At 41.2% G+C, this 15822-nt stretch overlaps 1 protein-coding gene across 1 annotated transcript; it reads left to right on the top strand.

Annotated features, from left to right (window-relative positions):
- Nucleotides 1–633: 633 nt before the first annotated feature.
- On the top strand, nucleotides 634–15511 carry Shisal2b (shisa like 2B). Its single transcript, XM_036207372.1, has 3 exons — nucleotides 634–1022; nucleotides 5200–5357; nucleotides 15217–15511. The coding sequence occupies exons 1-3, from the start codon at nucleotides 832–834 to the stop codon at nucleotides 15348–15350; spliced, it is 483 nt and encodes a 160-aa protein (XP_036063265.1). The 5' UTR covers nucleotides 634–831; the 3' UTR covers nucleotides 15351–15511.
- Nucleotides 15512–15822: the final 311 nt, after the last annotated feature.

The following is a 15822-nucleotide window of genomic DNA, read 5'->3' as shown; positions in this document are numbered from 1 at the left end:
CTCAGTATTGTTTGACTTGCTGTAACAAACACATATCACTACCGTTATTTCAAACGATTGAACAAACCACTTAGGAAAACGAGAATCATAGGCAAAAGTACTTCTGCACTTTTCAAGTGACTGAAAGTCTCTTTCCTCGACTCCTTCCCTTTCTGCCTCCCTTTCGAGAAGGTTCTCACTTTCTTTTCTGCCATCTCTTGCCTTTCCTCCCTTTTCCATGTAGTTTAGGTCAACGTGGGACTGCGACTGTACGTTTTAGTTTTTTGAGAGAATGTTGTTACTCGGCTTTGAACAAACACCCCATACCCTCACTAACGCTAGTCTAAGGCTTCCTGGATCAGTGGTCAATGCAGGGAAAGCCTCTTATGAGCCAGGCTCCATTTACCATGTCACTGGGCAAAGAAAGATGACACTTTGGGTGCACCTGTGCAGACTGCACCCATGTCCACCTCTGCTGTGCCTGCTCAAGAGATCCTTCTCACGTGGCGTGAAGACTGCTACAGGCTAGGGATGAAGTGCATGAAAGTGGAGGGGAGTCCACAGAGAGCAAAGAAAACAGTCGGAGGGAGAGGCAGAGGAGGCAGAGGGCCGGGCCACGCAGAGAAAGGGACCACTCAGCGACGAGACCCAGCGGCGAGAGCAGAGCGCTCCAGCACGCCGCCGTGGACAGCGGCGTGGCGGGGAGAGCCGAGGGGGCGCGGAGGCTGAGCGCCCAGCACTCGGACCCCCCCAGATCGCAGGAGGCGCCCAGAGTCACCCGGGCTTGGGACGCACGGTCCGAGCGCACCTCGCACGCACCTCGGGGATCCTGCCTGCGCACAGCAGCCGGCGATGAGTGAGAGCAGCCGCCTGTGCTCGGGCTACTACAGCCTCAACCGCAGCTTCGTGGAGCCCTTCCAGTGCCCGCGGCGCGGCGACGGGGCCGCGCTGCTCTACTGCTGCGGCTTCGCAGACCTCAAGTACTGCTGCAGCGAGCCGGGCAGCTACTTCCCCTACAAGCACAGCTACATGTGGAGCCTCAGGTGGGCAGGGCAGGGCAGGATGGAGCAGGGCAGGGAGGGGCAGGGCAGGGCAAAGGTGACCCTTTCCGGACCTGGGAAAGTGACCAGTGGGAGACACATAGACGGAATGGGGAGGTCTCCCAGTGCACGCTGGATTCAGATCCTTGTGCCCAGGCATCGGGCTTCTGAATGGGTCACTCTGCAGGGCACCCTGGAGACCAGTGGGCACCCTGTGCGTCCCAGCCTACCTCGGGGACCACTGTTTGCGCGACAAGCTGGAGGCTCCACTGACAAGACTGGAGGTTTTGATTCCTCTTTAGGTGTTTGTTCATTGTATACATTTGAATGGAAAGGAGGCTTCTTTGGATCTCCCCCACCCCCCGGGTTAAGGTATTCAGGACTAGAGGAGTACTTAAGTGTCTCTGGACAGCTGGAGTCCTTAAAGTAAGTGTGTGTGTGTGTGTGTGTGTGTGTGTGTGTGTGTGTGTGTGTGTGTGTGCAGGTGCATGTGTACAAACTGGGCTTTACAACTCGCTCTTCTCAGAGGTTCGGACAGTGTCACTGCCCAACCAGGCTGAAGAGGGAAGAAAGCTCTTGAGTTGCTCTTACTGCGCAGGCAGCATGGCCTTTCTGGACATGCTTCCCCTACACCTGCACTGTTTGACCATTGCTAGACGTCAAGAGGCTTTACTTTCAAAGGCACGTCTTTCATGCTTCTTTTTCCTACAGCGGGGCTTTTCCTTGTTTCTGTTAGTCCTTATGCAGGTGTTTTAATGATGAAATGCTCCACTCCAGAGACAGCAAACTTTGACATTTTCGACTTGATTCTTCTCTTTTGTCTACAGAATGAGTGGAATCCTATTACAGAAAAGAACTTTCATTCCCTCCACAATAAATTGCGTGTGTGTGTGTGTGTGTGTGTGTGTGTGTGTGTGTGTGTGTGTACAGTACTATTGCTCCACTCTCTCATCATGATCCAGAATTTGGCATACATGCCAGATCAACAGCAAACTTATTTTTTGAGGCAACAGAACAAATGCTACTTTTCTGTGTTGCAAACTTCAATAAACTCTCAGAAAGACTACCTTCCTTCTGGGAAGTCAACTGATCAAGTGATTCTTGAGTAGAAAAAACTTGGCAGAAAATGATACCAATTTATTCACCCTAGATTATTTGCAGGAAGAAGTGATGTACTGCCCTGTTATTTGGGCTTTTCAAGACTAGCTTGGTAATCCATCTGTGAGTGTTTGAATGGCAGAAGCACCTCCAACACAGGCTGGCACTGCTCAAGTCAAACTCAGTTGGAAACGGTGCCCAGGATCTTCAGACCTCCCCTGGTGGCAGGCAGAAGAGGCCATAAAAACCTTCATAAGGTTTGTAAGAGCATGAAGGAGGGACAACCTGCTGGGGTCTACCTCCATCAGTACAAAATGAACAGCTAGTTCAGTGTCAGGGAAACAGAAAAATCACATTAACTAAGGGCATCACACGGCAACATTGAACCAGGGGTTCCTGTGAATTTCTGAGCTCTGAAAACACCGCAGGGAGGTAAATTTATTGGAGCTTCATTTATCTTCTATTCTTTGCTCTTCACTGCTAATTTCAAATGTTCCAAGTGCAAAAGAAAATGTTACAGAGGTGTGGTGATATATTGCATACCCTAATAAAATTTCCCTGAAGATCAGAGAACAGAACAAGCCACCAGATTAAACACAGAGGCCTGGCAGTGGTGGCACACACCTTTAATCTTAGCACTCGAGAAGCAGAGATCTTTCTGGATCTCTATGAGCTCAAAGCCACACTGGACTACAGGAGATTGACTCAGTCTAGGAGAGAAAACAGAGCCAGGCAGTGATAGCACACACCTTTAATCCCAGTACTGGGAAGCTCACATACCTTTAATCCCAGGAAGTGATGGCTGGGCAGAGAAAGGTATATAAGGCATGAGGAGACAGGAATTAAAGGCTTTTCAGCAGAATCGTCCCTTTTAGCTACGGGCTTTTTCAGCTGGAGCCTTTTGGCTGAGGACTCAGAGACATTGAGTCAGAGGATTTGTGGAGTTGGCAAGGTGAGCTGTGGCTTGTTCCATTGTCTCTCAGATCTTTCAGCATTTACCCCAATTTCTGGCTCCAGGTATTTTATTAAAAGACCATTTAGCAATTCATGTTCCACAGACGTCACTAGCATTGGTATTGAGATTGCACAGCTACCAGGGAAAGGCAGCCATAGCTACCTTGAGGAAAGTGAAGGTACTAAGTAGGAGAATGATTGCATGGCAAGGATGACAGCTTCAGACACTTTCCAAGGGCTGGCAAAGCAACTGCTCTGGGAAGCCAGGAAAAAGGACGAATCTCCCTTCCCAGTGCCGGTCCTTTCTTGTCTTCCCTCCTCATCTAAACCCCTAAATTCAAAGGGTCCCCTTCAGTAACCTTTGCCAGAACTTCAGAAAATGAGGCTTATTGGGCAGGGCCATTCACAGGTGGGTGCTGAATACGTATTTGTGGAAATGACCAATTTAGGAGACTACTGTCTCCCCATCTTTACATGGAAATCTGCAGGCACATATGGAGCCATGGCGCAGCGTTAACATGCTCTTTGGGTTTCCTCCAAATTGTTTTAAAAACCTTGTATGTTGAACATTCATGATGTATATGCTAGATTTCATCAGACTGACACATTTTCATTTACTAAATCACTTTTTAACCTTGAAAATTATTTTCAACACCCAGGTTCTCATTTCAGGAGTCTGTCCAAATACCTCGCCTATCTGCTTTGTGCACAAAGTGATACTAAATGGGTTACATTCTTATGTGTCTGTGTCTAGGAAAGTGGACATAACCCTCCCAGACACAGTTTGCAGAAGGCAAGGTGCAAGGGTTTCTTTCCTAATCCTATTAGAGGAAAGGGTTATCAGTACGGCAGCCTCCAAGTTCAAATACATAACTCTGCTTGGACTGTGACATAAAACTATCTAGTCTTCACTATATGCAGGGCTGGTTGGGGCAGAGTCAATGTTAATAAATCAAGCACAACATTCTTGGACTTTGACTCCATGTTGCCTATAGCTCAGGAGACAATCTCTTGTGTGCAAGGGTGTTTTATCTCCTCAAATCAAGGCAGAGTAGAGTAAACAACCTGTCACCTTCAATACTGTTCTTCCTCTCAAAGCAGTGAGGCTCCAGGCGTCCCTGATCAAATTCTGCCTTCCTCCCCTCCCCCTGCCACCTCCTTCCTTTTGGTAAAAGTCAAGCCAAGGGCCTAATCCCTGAGGGAAAGCAGAAGTCTGAAGACAAGCCAAGATAATGAAGACTACGATCATTATTTTTCAGTGATGTGCATTCCAGTTGCTACAGGCAGATCAATCGTGAGTTAATTGGTGTTTATCCTCATCTGTTGAATATTTTCTACATGCTAAACACACATAAATACTTATTCACAACACTATGGGGAAACGGACTGAAGTCTGCTCGTGAATAGCCTGACATCTAATTATGGCTGTTTACACAAGACTCAAGAGACACGCGTCTGCATACAGTTCAGTATGACGCTGGTTTTTCAAATTCCCTCTCTTATTTAATAGTACCAAGGGCACAAGTTTTATGGAAACTGCTACTTCAGTGTCTAGCCATATGTATAAGCACGTAAGTGAATTACTCCAAATGTGGTGCAGAGAAAAAGACAGGAAAATCTCAGACTTGGAAAGTGAATTTCATATACATTCTGCGAACAGCTTTCTTTTAACTAAACCCTCTTCTCTTTTGCAATGGTTGTGGTTTTGTCTTTCATATATATCTCTAAGTGAGAAGTCTTACATCTCTGATAAGTATGTTTCCTGATTCTTATTGAAGCAAGTACTTTCCTGTTTATCTTTCATTTGTGAAACTGATCATTCTGAGGTGTGATATTATTTTGATTAACTTGATTAATTGGACTAGGATATTTATGATGTTCCTAGAGAATCATGCGACCTTTGACCTGTCTCATAGATGTCATACTAGTAATAACATACAAATTTTAAAGGTCCTGAAATACAATAGACAGATTATGACAAGAATCCAGGATGAAAATTTTTGCTTACTGTTTATAGGAAAACAGAATTTGGCTATGAATGAATGAGAGCAAGAATGGGCACTGACATCTTTGGTCCCACTTGAGTGCACAGCAGTTTGGATGACATGACATCTTTCTGTTTATCCAGCATTGGTGCTCTGGTTGGATTGGGAATCGCTGCCCTTGTTTTGCTTGCCTTCATCATCAGCGTCTGTGTCCTGTGCTACTTATTTCTGTACACAAAACCTCAACGATTAGACAATGGCCTTAAACTTCAGCATCTAGAGGCATCTTCTACCCTAGAAGGTAACCTGAATCTACTGTTTGTAATCAGTTACCTGTACCATATCTCAGCTGGGTGACAGAGCGTGCTGTTAAGAATGAACATTCTTTAAAGATTCAGTTTATGGTGTATCCTTGCAAGACTTCACGTTGAATCAGCCTTGAGTGACAGGATACTTCAGGGAATTGTGTTCAAGAAAAACTAGCAGACTACAAATGCCCTCATGGGAAACACGTCAGCAGGCCAGTACCTTCATTTCGATGTATTTAATTCCCTTTTAGTTATCAACACGTATCCTCTTGAAAAAATTACATTTTGGTTTTCGGAGGAACCTAAGACATTGAGTACATAAAACAACAGCATGCCCAGTAGGTACTGCTCTTTACACTGGTCAGTCAGTGGTCCGACTGGCACCTAGTGTGAAGAAGCCAGGAGGCATCTAAAATGATTCAGAGGTTTGCAAAAAACCTGAAAAACAAGTAGAATATTCTTGGTTGTTGAAGAGACAACAAACTAATTAATTCTATTGGTGTACGTCTATGTGCACAATGTAACTATAAAGTAGAAAGCAACTCTTACGAATAATTTGTGGTCTCTATATCTTCCAGGTGTTCCAGTTATAAAGCAGTATATAGATGTCAGCTGCTATTGTTATAAAACTGTCAAGATTCTGTGAGAACTGATTTCCACTAGTTAGGAAACACCAATCATGAATTTTTGAAATGTGTGTATGCAGAATGTATTTTAAATAATATGTAGGTAATAATACATAAATTTAGGATCTATGTTGACATATTTAGAAAAGCATATGAGTGTTTATTGCTTCCATTTAAAAAGAAAAGGAGAATCTTTCCTAAAATATGAAGGAATTCTCCGTATTTTAACTGAATGATGGAATCTGTCACGTTTACGAAGTACCTGCCCTGTGACCTTATCAAATATGTCACCATCACCGTGTGCCTGTGTTACCTGTAGTCTCCTCTGAGGAGAAGGAGAAGAAACTCCCGGCCTCTCATGTCCTCTTGTCACAGTGCAACAGGACAGATCCCTCTGCAGTTCTCTTCCCAAAGCACTGATAATGAGGGGCCGAATTGACAGGCTCCAAGCTGAATTTAGTCCAAGTGACTTTGACCCAGTTTCTCTACAAGCACAAGCGTGCGATTGATTGGTGATTATCACATCATCAGACTGTAAAAGTAATTATTGTCTCATTTGCTTAGATGATTGAAAGTCATGGTTTGGAATCTGTCCTATGCCCAAGAATCACCTAAGGAGGGAGCATGTTAGAAACACAGCTTTGCTGGGCAGTGGTGGCTCCCGCCTTTAATCCCAGCACTTGGGAGGTAGAGCCAGGTGGATCTCTGTGAGTTTGAGGCCAGACTGGTCTACAGAGCAAGATCCAGGACAGGCACCAAAACTACACAGAGAAACCCTGTCTCAATATACAACAAAAAACAAACAAACAATAAAAAAACACCCCACAAAAAAAACAAACAAAATAAAACAAAACAACACAGCTGCTCAGCCCCAGCTTTTCTGACAACTACCTCTTCTCCCTTGTCTCTTCTTCCTACTTTTCATGGCCCGGTGATGGCGAGACTGTTCAAATCTAAGGCACCCCTCAAACTCCAATATTTCACCAACCCCCTCAATGGATACAACTATCCACCATGACCTTCTGTGGTCAGCCTTCTAGGTCTTTCTTTTTCTAACCTCCTTTTCCAAACAACATTGGGCCCTTTGCCATTCCTTGAGCTTCTTGGTGAGGACCTTGGCACATGCTGCCACCATTTCCTCCTATGTCTGTGTAACTCTTTCCTGAGACATCCTTTTCCCAGGAGTTTCTCCTCACCTGCATTCTCAACTTTCTGCTCTTCCTAGTCAATGTCCCACCCCAAACATTTAGTTACTACTTACTTACTACTAACATAACAGACTACACATTTGACTTAACTATTATTTATTTACTTCTCTATTTGTTATCTATAAATTTCTTGACATTCTGACTGGAAACTAAGTCTCAGCAAAGTGAAAATTTCTGTCATGCTTGTTCACTGTGATATCCCAGGTGCTTATCACACTCAAACATGCCTTGAAGGAATGGACTTGATTAGTCTTACATCTTTACTGCTCTCTGGACTGTATCTTGGAACCACTGACCAAGTATGGTCATTGCTGCAGTCACTGAACATGCATTGTGTCCTTTGTGTAATGCACTGTGCTCAATCAAAGTGGTAATTTTTCCTGTTTTAGCTCAAGTACTATTGCAACATTTTATTTCATGTTTGCTCTGTGAACCCAGAAGCAGAATTATTGGCATGTCGATTCATATTTGGCATGTTTCTTGCTATTTAGTGGATGAAGCCAGTTAATGCACTTTTTAGGACGTTAGTTAGATGAGACTGCTTACTTGCAATGAAATCTTCCCACTTTGTTCCTCACAAAAATGTTGTATCAAGGTAGTAAGTTAATTTAATAGACCTTTCCAGAGTCTGGATATTAGAATGCAGCATACAAAATTTAAAGTAATCAGTGTCTTGCTGTTGCTTTCAAAGGACAAGATTTTGGTCCTGTGGGTTGATTTTTTTTTTTTTCTAAATCATAGTGCAGAGCACAAAACAAAATAGGTAATCCATTTGCTGTTGGAATAGAAAAATGGGTTCCTCTTGAATCATCCCTTTGAAATGATAATTAAACATTGTGCACTTTATTAAATATGAGTGGCCCGTTCCAGTGTTTCCACCACCTAGCAAGAGATGCTGTTGTTCATACTGTGGGGAAGACAAGTAATGGGTATTACTGCATTTAAGAAAAGTGTTAAAGATTGGAAACATAAGGAAACGTTTGCATAATTAATCTGGCTTGTAAGTAGTATATCTGAGGGAAAATTGATTTCACCAGTTACAAGCCTTTTATTTCAACACTATCTCCTCTTAAAAATGCATGTGACATTATTTTAGATTAATACCTAACATTATCTCTTTTATTTTCTGAAATTCTGATTACATAATTCCCCCTCCCCTTTCCTGCCTTGAAACCCTCCCACATGCCTCTCCTTGTTCCCTTTCAATGTCCTCTTTTTTCATTAATTGTTGTTGTACACACACACACACGCGCACACACACACACTCCTAAATACATGAGTACAACCTACTCACTCTGTATAATATTACATTAATATTACATTAATTATGTTTTCAGGGCTGAACATTGTCATTAGGTAATCCATTGTTGTGTTCTTCCCTGGGAAAACTATTTAGATTAATTTTTGTAGTGGAGACTGTTTTCATTATAGATAATTTGAATGGATCACACAAGAGGAACTGTGTTCTTGTACATATCACAATGAATATAGGGACAATGGTATAGTTTCTAAAATCAGCTAATCATAGATTACACTGCCCGGACTTTTCCTCAGCCTATTTTCATTGCATGGTATTTTGATTTTAAATGTACACAGCTTGAGACTTTACAGTCTTTGAACTGATCTTGAAAAGGCAGGTAGGTCTCTTCTGGCCATCACTGCAGACATTAGTGGCATAACCTCTGTTGTCTACCCTGTACTGAGCACCTCTCACTGAACAATTGGTGGGCTTTTACACTGTGGCTTGCAACTGTTTTCTTCTTTTTAAACTTTTACATTTTGGGTTATGTACATTTCAAATGCCAATACGCAGAAGAATGCCGTGGCTTGTATGGTTGTGCCTTGGACACTAAGTTGCCAAGCAAAAGACACCTATGTGAAGACAGTCTTCACACCATGAGGGCTCATTTCAAGGTTGTGGGGAGGATATTCATGGGGCCAATGACGGAGCAGTCAGCAGGATGATGTCATAGATCACCGTTTCTCAAATGTTTCCATAGGGAAGGTCTTACAGCCGTATCAGAAATGAAGTCAAAGCCCCAGAGTTCTCAGGGCTGGAGTGGGGAAGGTCTGCCTTAAACCTTCTGAGCTTCAGCTCTTGATTATTCCTGTTGCTTTAAACTTTGTGGGGATTTTCAACTGAATGCATGGTAAAGCTTGCTCTTCTCTAATGATGACATCTGTCATTTGGACCTAAGTAATATTGCTGCTTCAGGAAGATAAAGCCTGTTCACCCCAAGGCATTGAGTAGGTCTGAGTAGGTCTTGTGGAGGGCATGGGGACTGATCAATGGCAGGGACTCTGAGAAGTGATGTGTCTGATAAAACATAGACAGGCAGTATTAGGAGAACTGGTCAGAGCGATAATACAATGGTATAGAAATAATAAACACCCACAAGCTGGTATTTGGTGGTCGCTTTGGAAAGGTGGAAGATAGAAATGAGTAAGGGTCGGTAAATTAGCAGCAAGACACAGTTACATATGCAGAGCAAACAAAACTGCATATGGAATACGGAGAGAGTATATTGGAGAAAAATCACATCATCATTTATTGTGCCCATGAGCAAAAGGAGTCTTGGGGTGACTTGAAATGGTTTTGTGTTTCTTCTTAGAAGATGCTCTCGCTTCCTCAGAAACTCGAGTTTCTTTCTGCTCATGTTCATTGTAGAAACCCTGGAAACCCTGAGAAACAAGCAAATGCTCTCAGCACAGAGGTGGAAGGTGTTAGCACTGCAGTAAATACCCTTCAGGGAGGTTTTTCTATGAATCCCTAAATCACATAGAAAGCAATGTGGGAAATAGCAGGACATGGCAGCCTCGGTCTGATCCCAGCACTCAGGAGGGTGAGGCAGGATGGTCACAAGTGTAAGGCAAGCCTGGGCTATATGGTGGGATTCTTCATACAGCCTGTCTGTCTGTCTCCCCCTCCTCCCTCTCCCCATCTCCCTTAAAAACAAAAACATGATAGTTGCATCTTTCTTTGCCAATAAACAAATGTCTCTGTTATCATTTAACCCATTCATTATTTCACAAAGCACCATGACTTTTGCTGTTGATACAATAAGCATTTTTATATCTCTCTGCAGATTTAGTGATGGTTAAGATTTGGCTTCATTAGTTCTATCATTGGTACTTTCTGCATATTTTCTGAGCTATATGACTTTTAAACTATAAAATTGGTAGTATTTCCTAAGAACAGAGATACTTCCCCTTGTGTGAACCCTGCCCACACATCCAAGTCAGCAATGAAACACTGAGGCAGCAACACTCTGGAGTTTATATTAAACTTTTCCAATCTCAATAGCTACTTTTTCTTATCTCAGATCTGGTCCAGAATTACATTTGCATCCTTTTATTTCTTGTTTCCTCTAATCCTTGGCCTTTCTTTTGCTTTTATGCCCTTGACAGTTTTGGGGAAAAAAAAGCCAGATATTTTGTGCAGTATCTCTCAATTTCTGTTTGTCTGTTTTTTCATGATTGGAGAGCAAGAACATACATTTTTATAAGAACACACAGAAGGTGTAATATCAAAGTACCACAGACAGCACACAATCTTGGCTGGCCTGATTATTATGATTATAGTGATATATTTGAAACCATGAAAATATCCTGTTCCTCTGTGAATTTTCACTCAATCACTGATGTTTTGACAACTGTTATTATGATGACACTTATAAATGACAACTTCCCAATTTCTTACAGCTTTTAAATTTATTATTTCATTGCTCCCCTGTTATTTTTTCTTAGTTCTTTGTGCCACTGAAACAAAATAGTTTAGACTGCATAATTTATAAAGAAAAGAAGTTAATTTTCACAATTCCGGAGGCTGGGAAGTTTAAGATCAAGATGGCTGAGTATTGAGCACTTAGAGCTGATGTCTGCTTCTCAAATAGTGAGTGCCATGATGTTGTGCCTTCTCATGGAGCAAGGAGAGAATGGGCAAAAAGAAGTTATCTGGTTCCCTCCACCCTTTTGTAGGACTGCTAACTCCACACAGAAGGGCAGAACTCTCATGGTCCAATCACTTCCTAAGTTCCTCAACTCTTAATACTTGCCTGTTTGATTTCACATGCCTTTTAGAGGAACACATGCATTCTAACCATAGGATTGCCTATTCATTTTAATGTTAGTATGGACTTGTGGATTTTAAAATATTATTATTATTGTTTATTTTGACCCATGAATGATTTACATTTTGTCAGTGGTCATTTTTAATATGATTTGGTTTTTTTGGTTGTATATTGTACGTAGTGTATGCACATTGCATGCAGAAGCCAGAGGTAGACACTGAGTATCCTGCTGTATCAGGTTCTGCCTTCCTTCCTTGGATCATGGTTTGTCGCTGAAGCTGGAGTTAGGCTGCTGGCCAGCAAGCTCAAGTGATCCTCCAGTGCCATCCTCTGTAGTGCTGGGATTACAGCCATACACAGGCTTTTTACGTGAATGCTGGGATCCAAACTCACATCCGCCTGACTGCATAGAAAGCTCTCCTAACCACTGAGACATCTCTCTTGCCATTAAACAAACTCTTCCAAATTGTATCCCATGCCTGTTTGCCCATCATTTTGGGAGCACTTTTTTTTTTTTTTTTTTTTTGGTTGTTCTCCAAGACATTTGGTACTTTCCCTGTTCCTTCGCTGGAGCCTACCATTTCAAGAAGCCTGGTTCATTTCAGTTGGTAACAGTGTTTATAAGTCAAGTGTGGATACCCCATATTTAATTCCAGTACTGGCTTCCGCTTCTACCATTCTCTTATAGATACATTGAACACCTAAGTGTTTTCTTAACATCTTTAACAGCAGAATTCCTAATCAGCATGTGCACACATATTAAGAGATGTGGGTATAGTTTCTACCTACCCTCCAGAACTTACTATTTTACACTTCTTACTTTCCTGCAATCTTTGTGGCTTTGAGTATTATTCTTTAAAGATATCTATTTTATTACTTTTATAAAGAATAGTATTTTTCTGGGTTTTGTTTGTTGTTTGTTTGGTTTGGTTTTGGTTTTGGAGACAGGGTTTCTCTGTCAAATAGTCATGGCTCTCCTGGAACTCACTCTGTAGACAAGTCTGGCCTCGAACTTGCAGAGATCTACCTGCCTCTACCTCCCAAGTGCTGGGATTAAAGGCGAGCACCACCACCGCCTGGCAAAGCATAGTATTTTATTTCAAATTTATGTAACCAGACATTTTCACGTTTGCCATTTTTGGGGGCACACTGCTTATTTTTTATATATTTTTCTATGAGGGCATTCATTCTTTCATAGATATTACAGGTTTTCTTCTGCTGCAATTTCTATTTATATATGTATATGTATTTAAAGCTTTAATAACTCTATAGAAGCAAAGTAGGGACTCTGCTTCTTTTATTTCCAAATGAGTCAGTTGTCCAAATATCTAGTAGTCTATCTATCTTTCTAATGTCATCCTAAATGGTCACTTACCGTAAATTGTTATATGTACTCAGGTCTGCTTTTAGACTATGTTCTGTTAAATTATTCATTCTGATTACTCTTAAATTATGATAGACTTTAAAATTATTGCAGTTATGTTATTTTAATGTCAAGAATCCATCTCTTTCCTTCCTTCCACCAAGCTTCTTTTAAGAACATCTTGGCTTTTTTTTTTTTTTTTTTTTTTTGTATGTAATGCTTAAGTTTCCAAATGAATTTTTGATCACACTCTAAAATTTTGAAACAGTTAAGTGATACTTTGATGGCTTTAGAGTAAATTTATAGATGAGTTTGGGAGCCACTTTACGAAATACTTAATACGTGTGGGGAAAAGTGCTCAAAATTCATTAAATTGGACTGCTGACTCTACTCAGTAAAACTGTATTTCACAAACACTTTTAAAGAATTCTCTGTGATATTAGTGGAAAAGGGGATAATTTGGATTTACTACCATAAAAAGCCACCCATGGAGTCTTGGAAAGAGAGATGATCAATCGACAAACTTCTTGATCACACGGCCTGTAGCAGTGTCTGCGAAACTGTTCCAAGAAACCCAAAGCTGACCCCACCACAAAACAACAGAATGGCTTAGGGGGCTCCGTTTGACATTGTTTCCCAAAGCTATCCAGCTAGAGTAGCAGCCAGGAGCTGCTTAGAGCTCCTGAAGAGCTTAAAAGCTAGGTTAAGCTGCATGAAGAGCGTCAGGAAAACTCCACCACAGATCCGCCAGGTGGCCAGGGGACAGAGACCTGCAGGAGTCCCCAATATCCTCTTTCTGATTTGAAATGTCTGTCAAGACCTAAGTTCACAATTACACGGTAAGCTGGTTCCTGAGGACCAGCTCTGAAATAAATACAAATTTAGCTGTTATCAGAACAAGTATCTGGCATCCCTACAATGAGAACAGGCAGAATGATTTTGTTTGATGAGCTGGATTTAAATTTTGCCGAAGGACAAAGCTTTAAGGGCCAGCTTATGATATTCAGGATTACAGGAAGGCTAAAATTTACATATAGCAGCCAGACTGAAACAAAATAAGGGCGGAAACATGAAAGCTCGCCACCAGGAACTGAATGAAGGGGAAACTATGATGGTGGGTCTTGGCAATTTGTACTCAACTAAAGACATAGAAATTAAATAAGAAAACCCCGCCAGGTGTAACAAATCCTTGGCAGTTCAATGGCATTACAGCTTTCTTACTTAAAATCAAATCCATGTTGTAGCCTGTGACAGAAGGCTTTATCCTTACCTGACGGGGTAAGAGATTAGTTTCTATGAAAGGAAAATCAGGAAAAACAGGTTGCTGAAGTGGGCCCTTCTCTTAAAATAGTCCCCAAAAGATGTTAGGGGACTCCACTTGCTGTTTTTCTGTATCTCCCAATTACTTTAAGCTGCTGGAGGGAAGGAAACCCATTGAAAGTGCTTTTGAATTTTTACCCGAGTAAATTCTGGAGTGTTCAGGTGTTTACAACCAATCTTTTCTTATTCGAATAGGAAATTGCTTTGGATTTAGAAGCCAACCTAGGAAATTGTCTTGATAAGCTAACATGTTTAGAAGGATCTGGAAGCCAAGTAAATAATGAATCAGAGCTGGGGAATAAGGGCTTTTGCAAGTGCTAACAACAGAATTTTTAACACTGGAATGTATTTTGATAGCTAGGCAGTTTTGAAGAATTCCCCTAGCTTTTGCCACAGAAATACATAATGGAAACCAAACCTGCCAGAACGGAGACAATTTAGAGCATCCAAGTTACTAGGTTAGAAAATAACACCCAGAGATTCCCCATTTCTATAAAAAACACAGAACCTGTATTGATGAAGTAGGGGAAAGAAGGCTTTGAAATTTTAACTCAAATATTATGAATTTAAATATGTGAGCATTACTTAGGAAACATGTAGGAGTCAATAAACCAACATTAGGTTTTACATTTTCAGAACCACCTCCCACAACACCCCACATTGAAGTCTTTGTGTTTTAAATAAATGCTTATAAAAGATACAAGCACAGTAACAATCCACAGAATAATAGTCCACATCTCCTTTGTTAGCTCAAATGCTGGTGGGTAAAGACCACATCCCCCAGCCCTTGCTTATTATGGATTTTATACAGTATGTGAATTGGCTTGTGGAGTGAATTGGATTGTGGAGTGAATTCTTTTAAAAAACTCACATCCAAATTGCTTATGGTGGCAAAGCCTTTGGATTGGTGAAATCATTGTGATTGACTTTAATGCAGTGTATTCTATTTATGTATAGAGTAGGGACAGTCACATTTTCATTAAGTGACCCTGAAATTGTTACCTCTTTATGAAATGTGTGCTTTTCATAGAGGCATGGAGAAAAGATCATGGAAATGAAATTCATATTCCTGTGACTGAGTATCTCTCTGTGCTTTCAGAATGAATGGCTGGAAGTCATTCTGAAAGGACTTGGTTCTCACCCATCAATATAGTATTTTCAGAACTATTTTCAATACTATTATAACAATTCAAGCACAAATGCTGAAAAGACAAATTCTGTCACAAGTTTGACTAATTATTTCATTTGGTCTTTTGTATTTGCAGGCAACTTAAATAGAAAAACCAAAGGCCTCATTTCAAATGCAGCATCCAATTCAACAAATGAGACAGTCTATGAAGCCGATGACATAACTCAAGAAAAAACAATGGATACAACACAAATCAATATTGCTAATTAGCTAAAACCCCTGTTTTAAAAGCTTACTGGAGAGATGGAGCATTAAGAATAAAGAATGCTTTTTATTTTATTTGGCTTTTTGAGAAGGGCCTCTCTACATAGTCTTGGCCATCCTGGGACTCACTATGTAGACAAGGCTGGCCAGCTCACAGAGATCTGCCTGCCTCTGCCTTCTGAGTACTGGTATTGAAGGTGTGTGCTACCTACCACACCTGGCAAGAATGCATTTTCAATCAGCTTCTAACATTGCTTTTTCAATATTCGCCACTCACAAAGCAAGACCAGCTGCAGTTTTAATTAGCTCATTTATTTAAATACTCACCAAAGTTCTGATAAATGTTTTTGTGTGTAAGTTTACTTTGTCAAGTTTCTGTATGATATGAAACTATGCTATTTCTTCAAAATAAAGAGTTCAACAATGACAGAAAAACAAACCAACCTCAGTGAAGCATAATAAATGGGTTTGTTTCATT

Source organism: Onychomys torridus, chromosome 15 (genome assembly GCF_903995425.1).
Source record: "Onychomys torridus chromosome 15, mOncTor1.1, whole genome shotgun sequence".
NCBI classification, from domain to species: Eukaryota; Metazoa; Chordata; class Mammalia; order Rodentia; family Cricetidae; genus Onychomys; species Onychomys torridus.
This window is presented reverse-complemented; position numbering and strand designations above follow the sequence as displayed.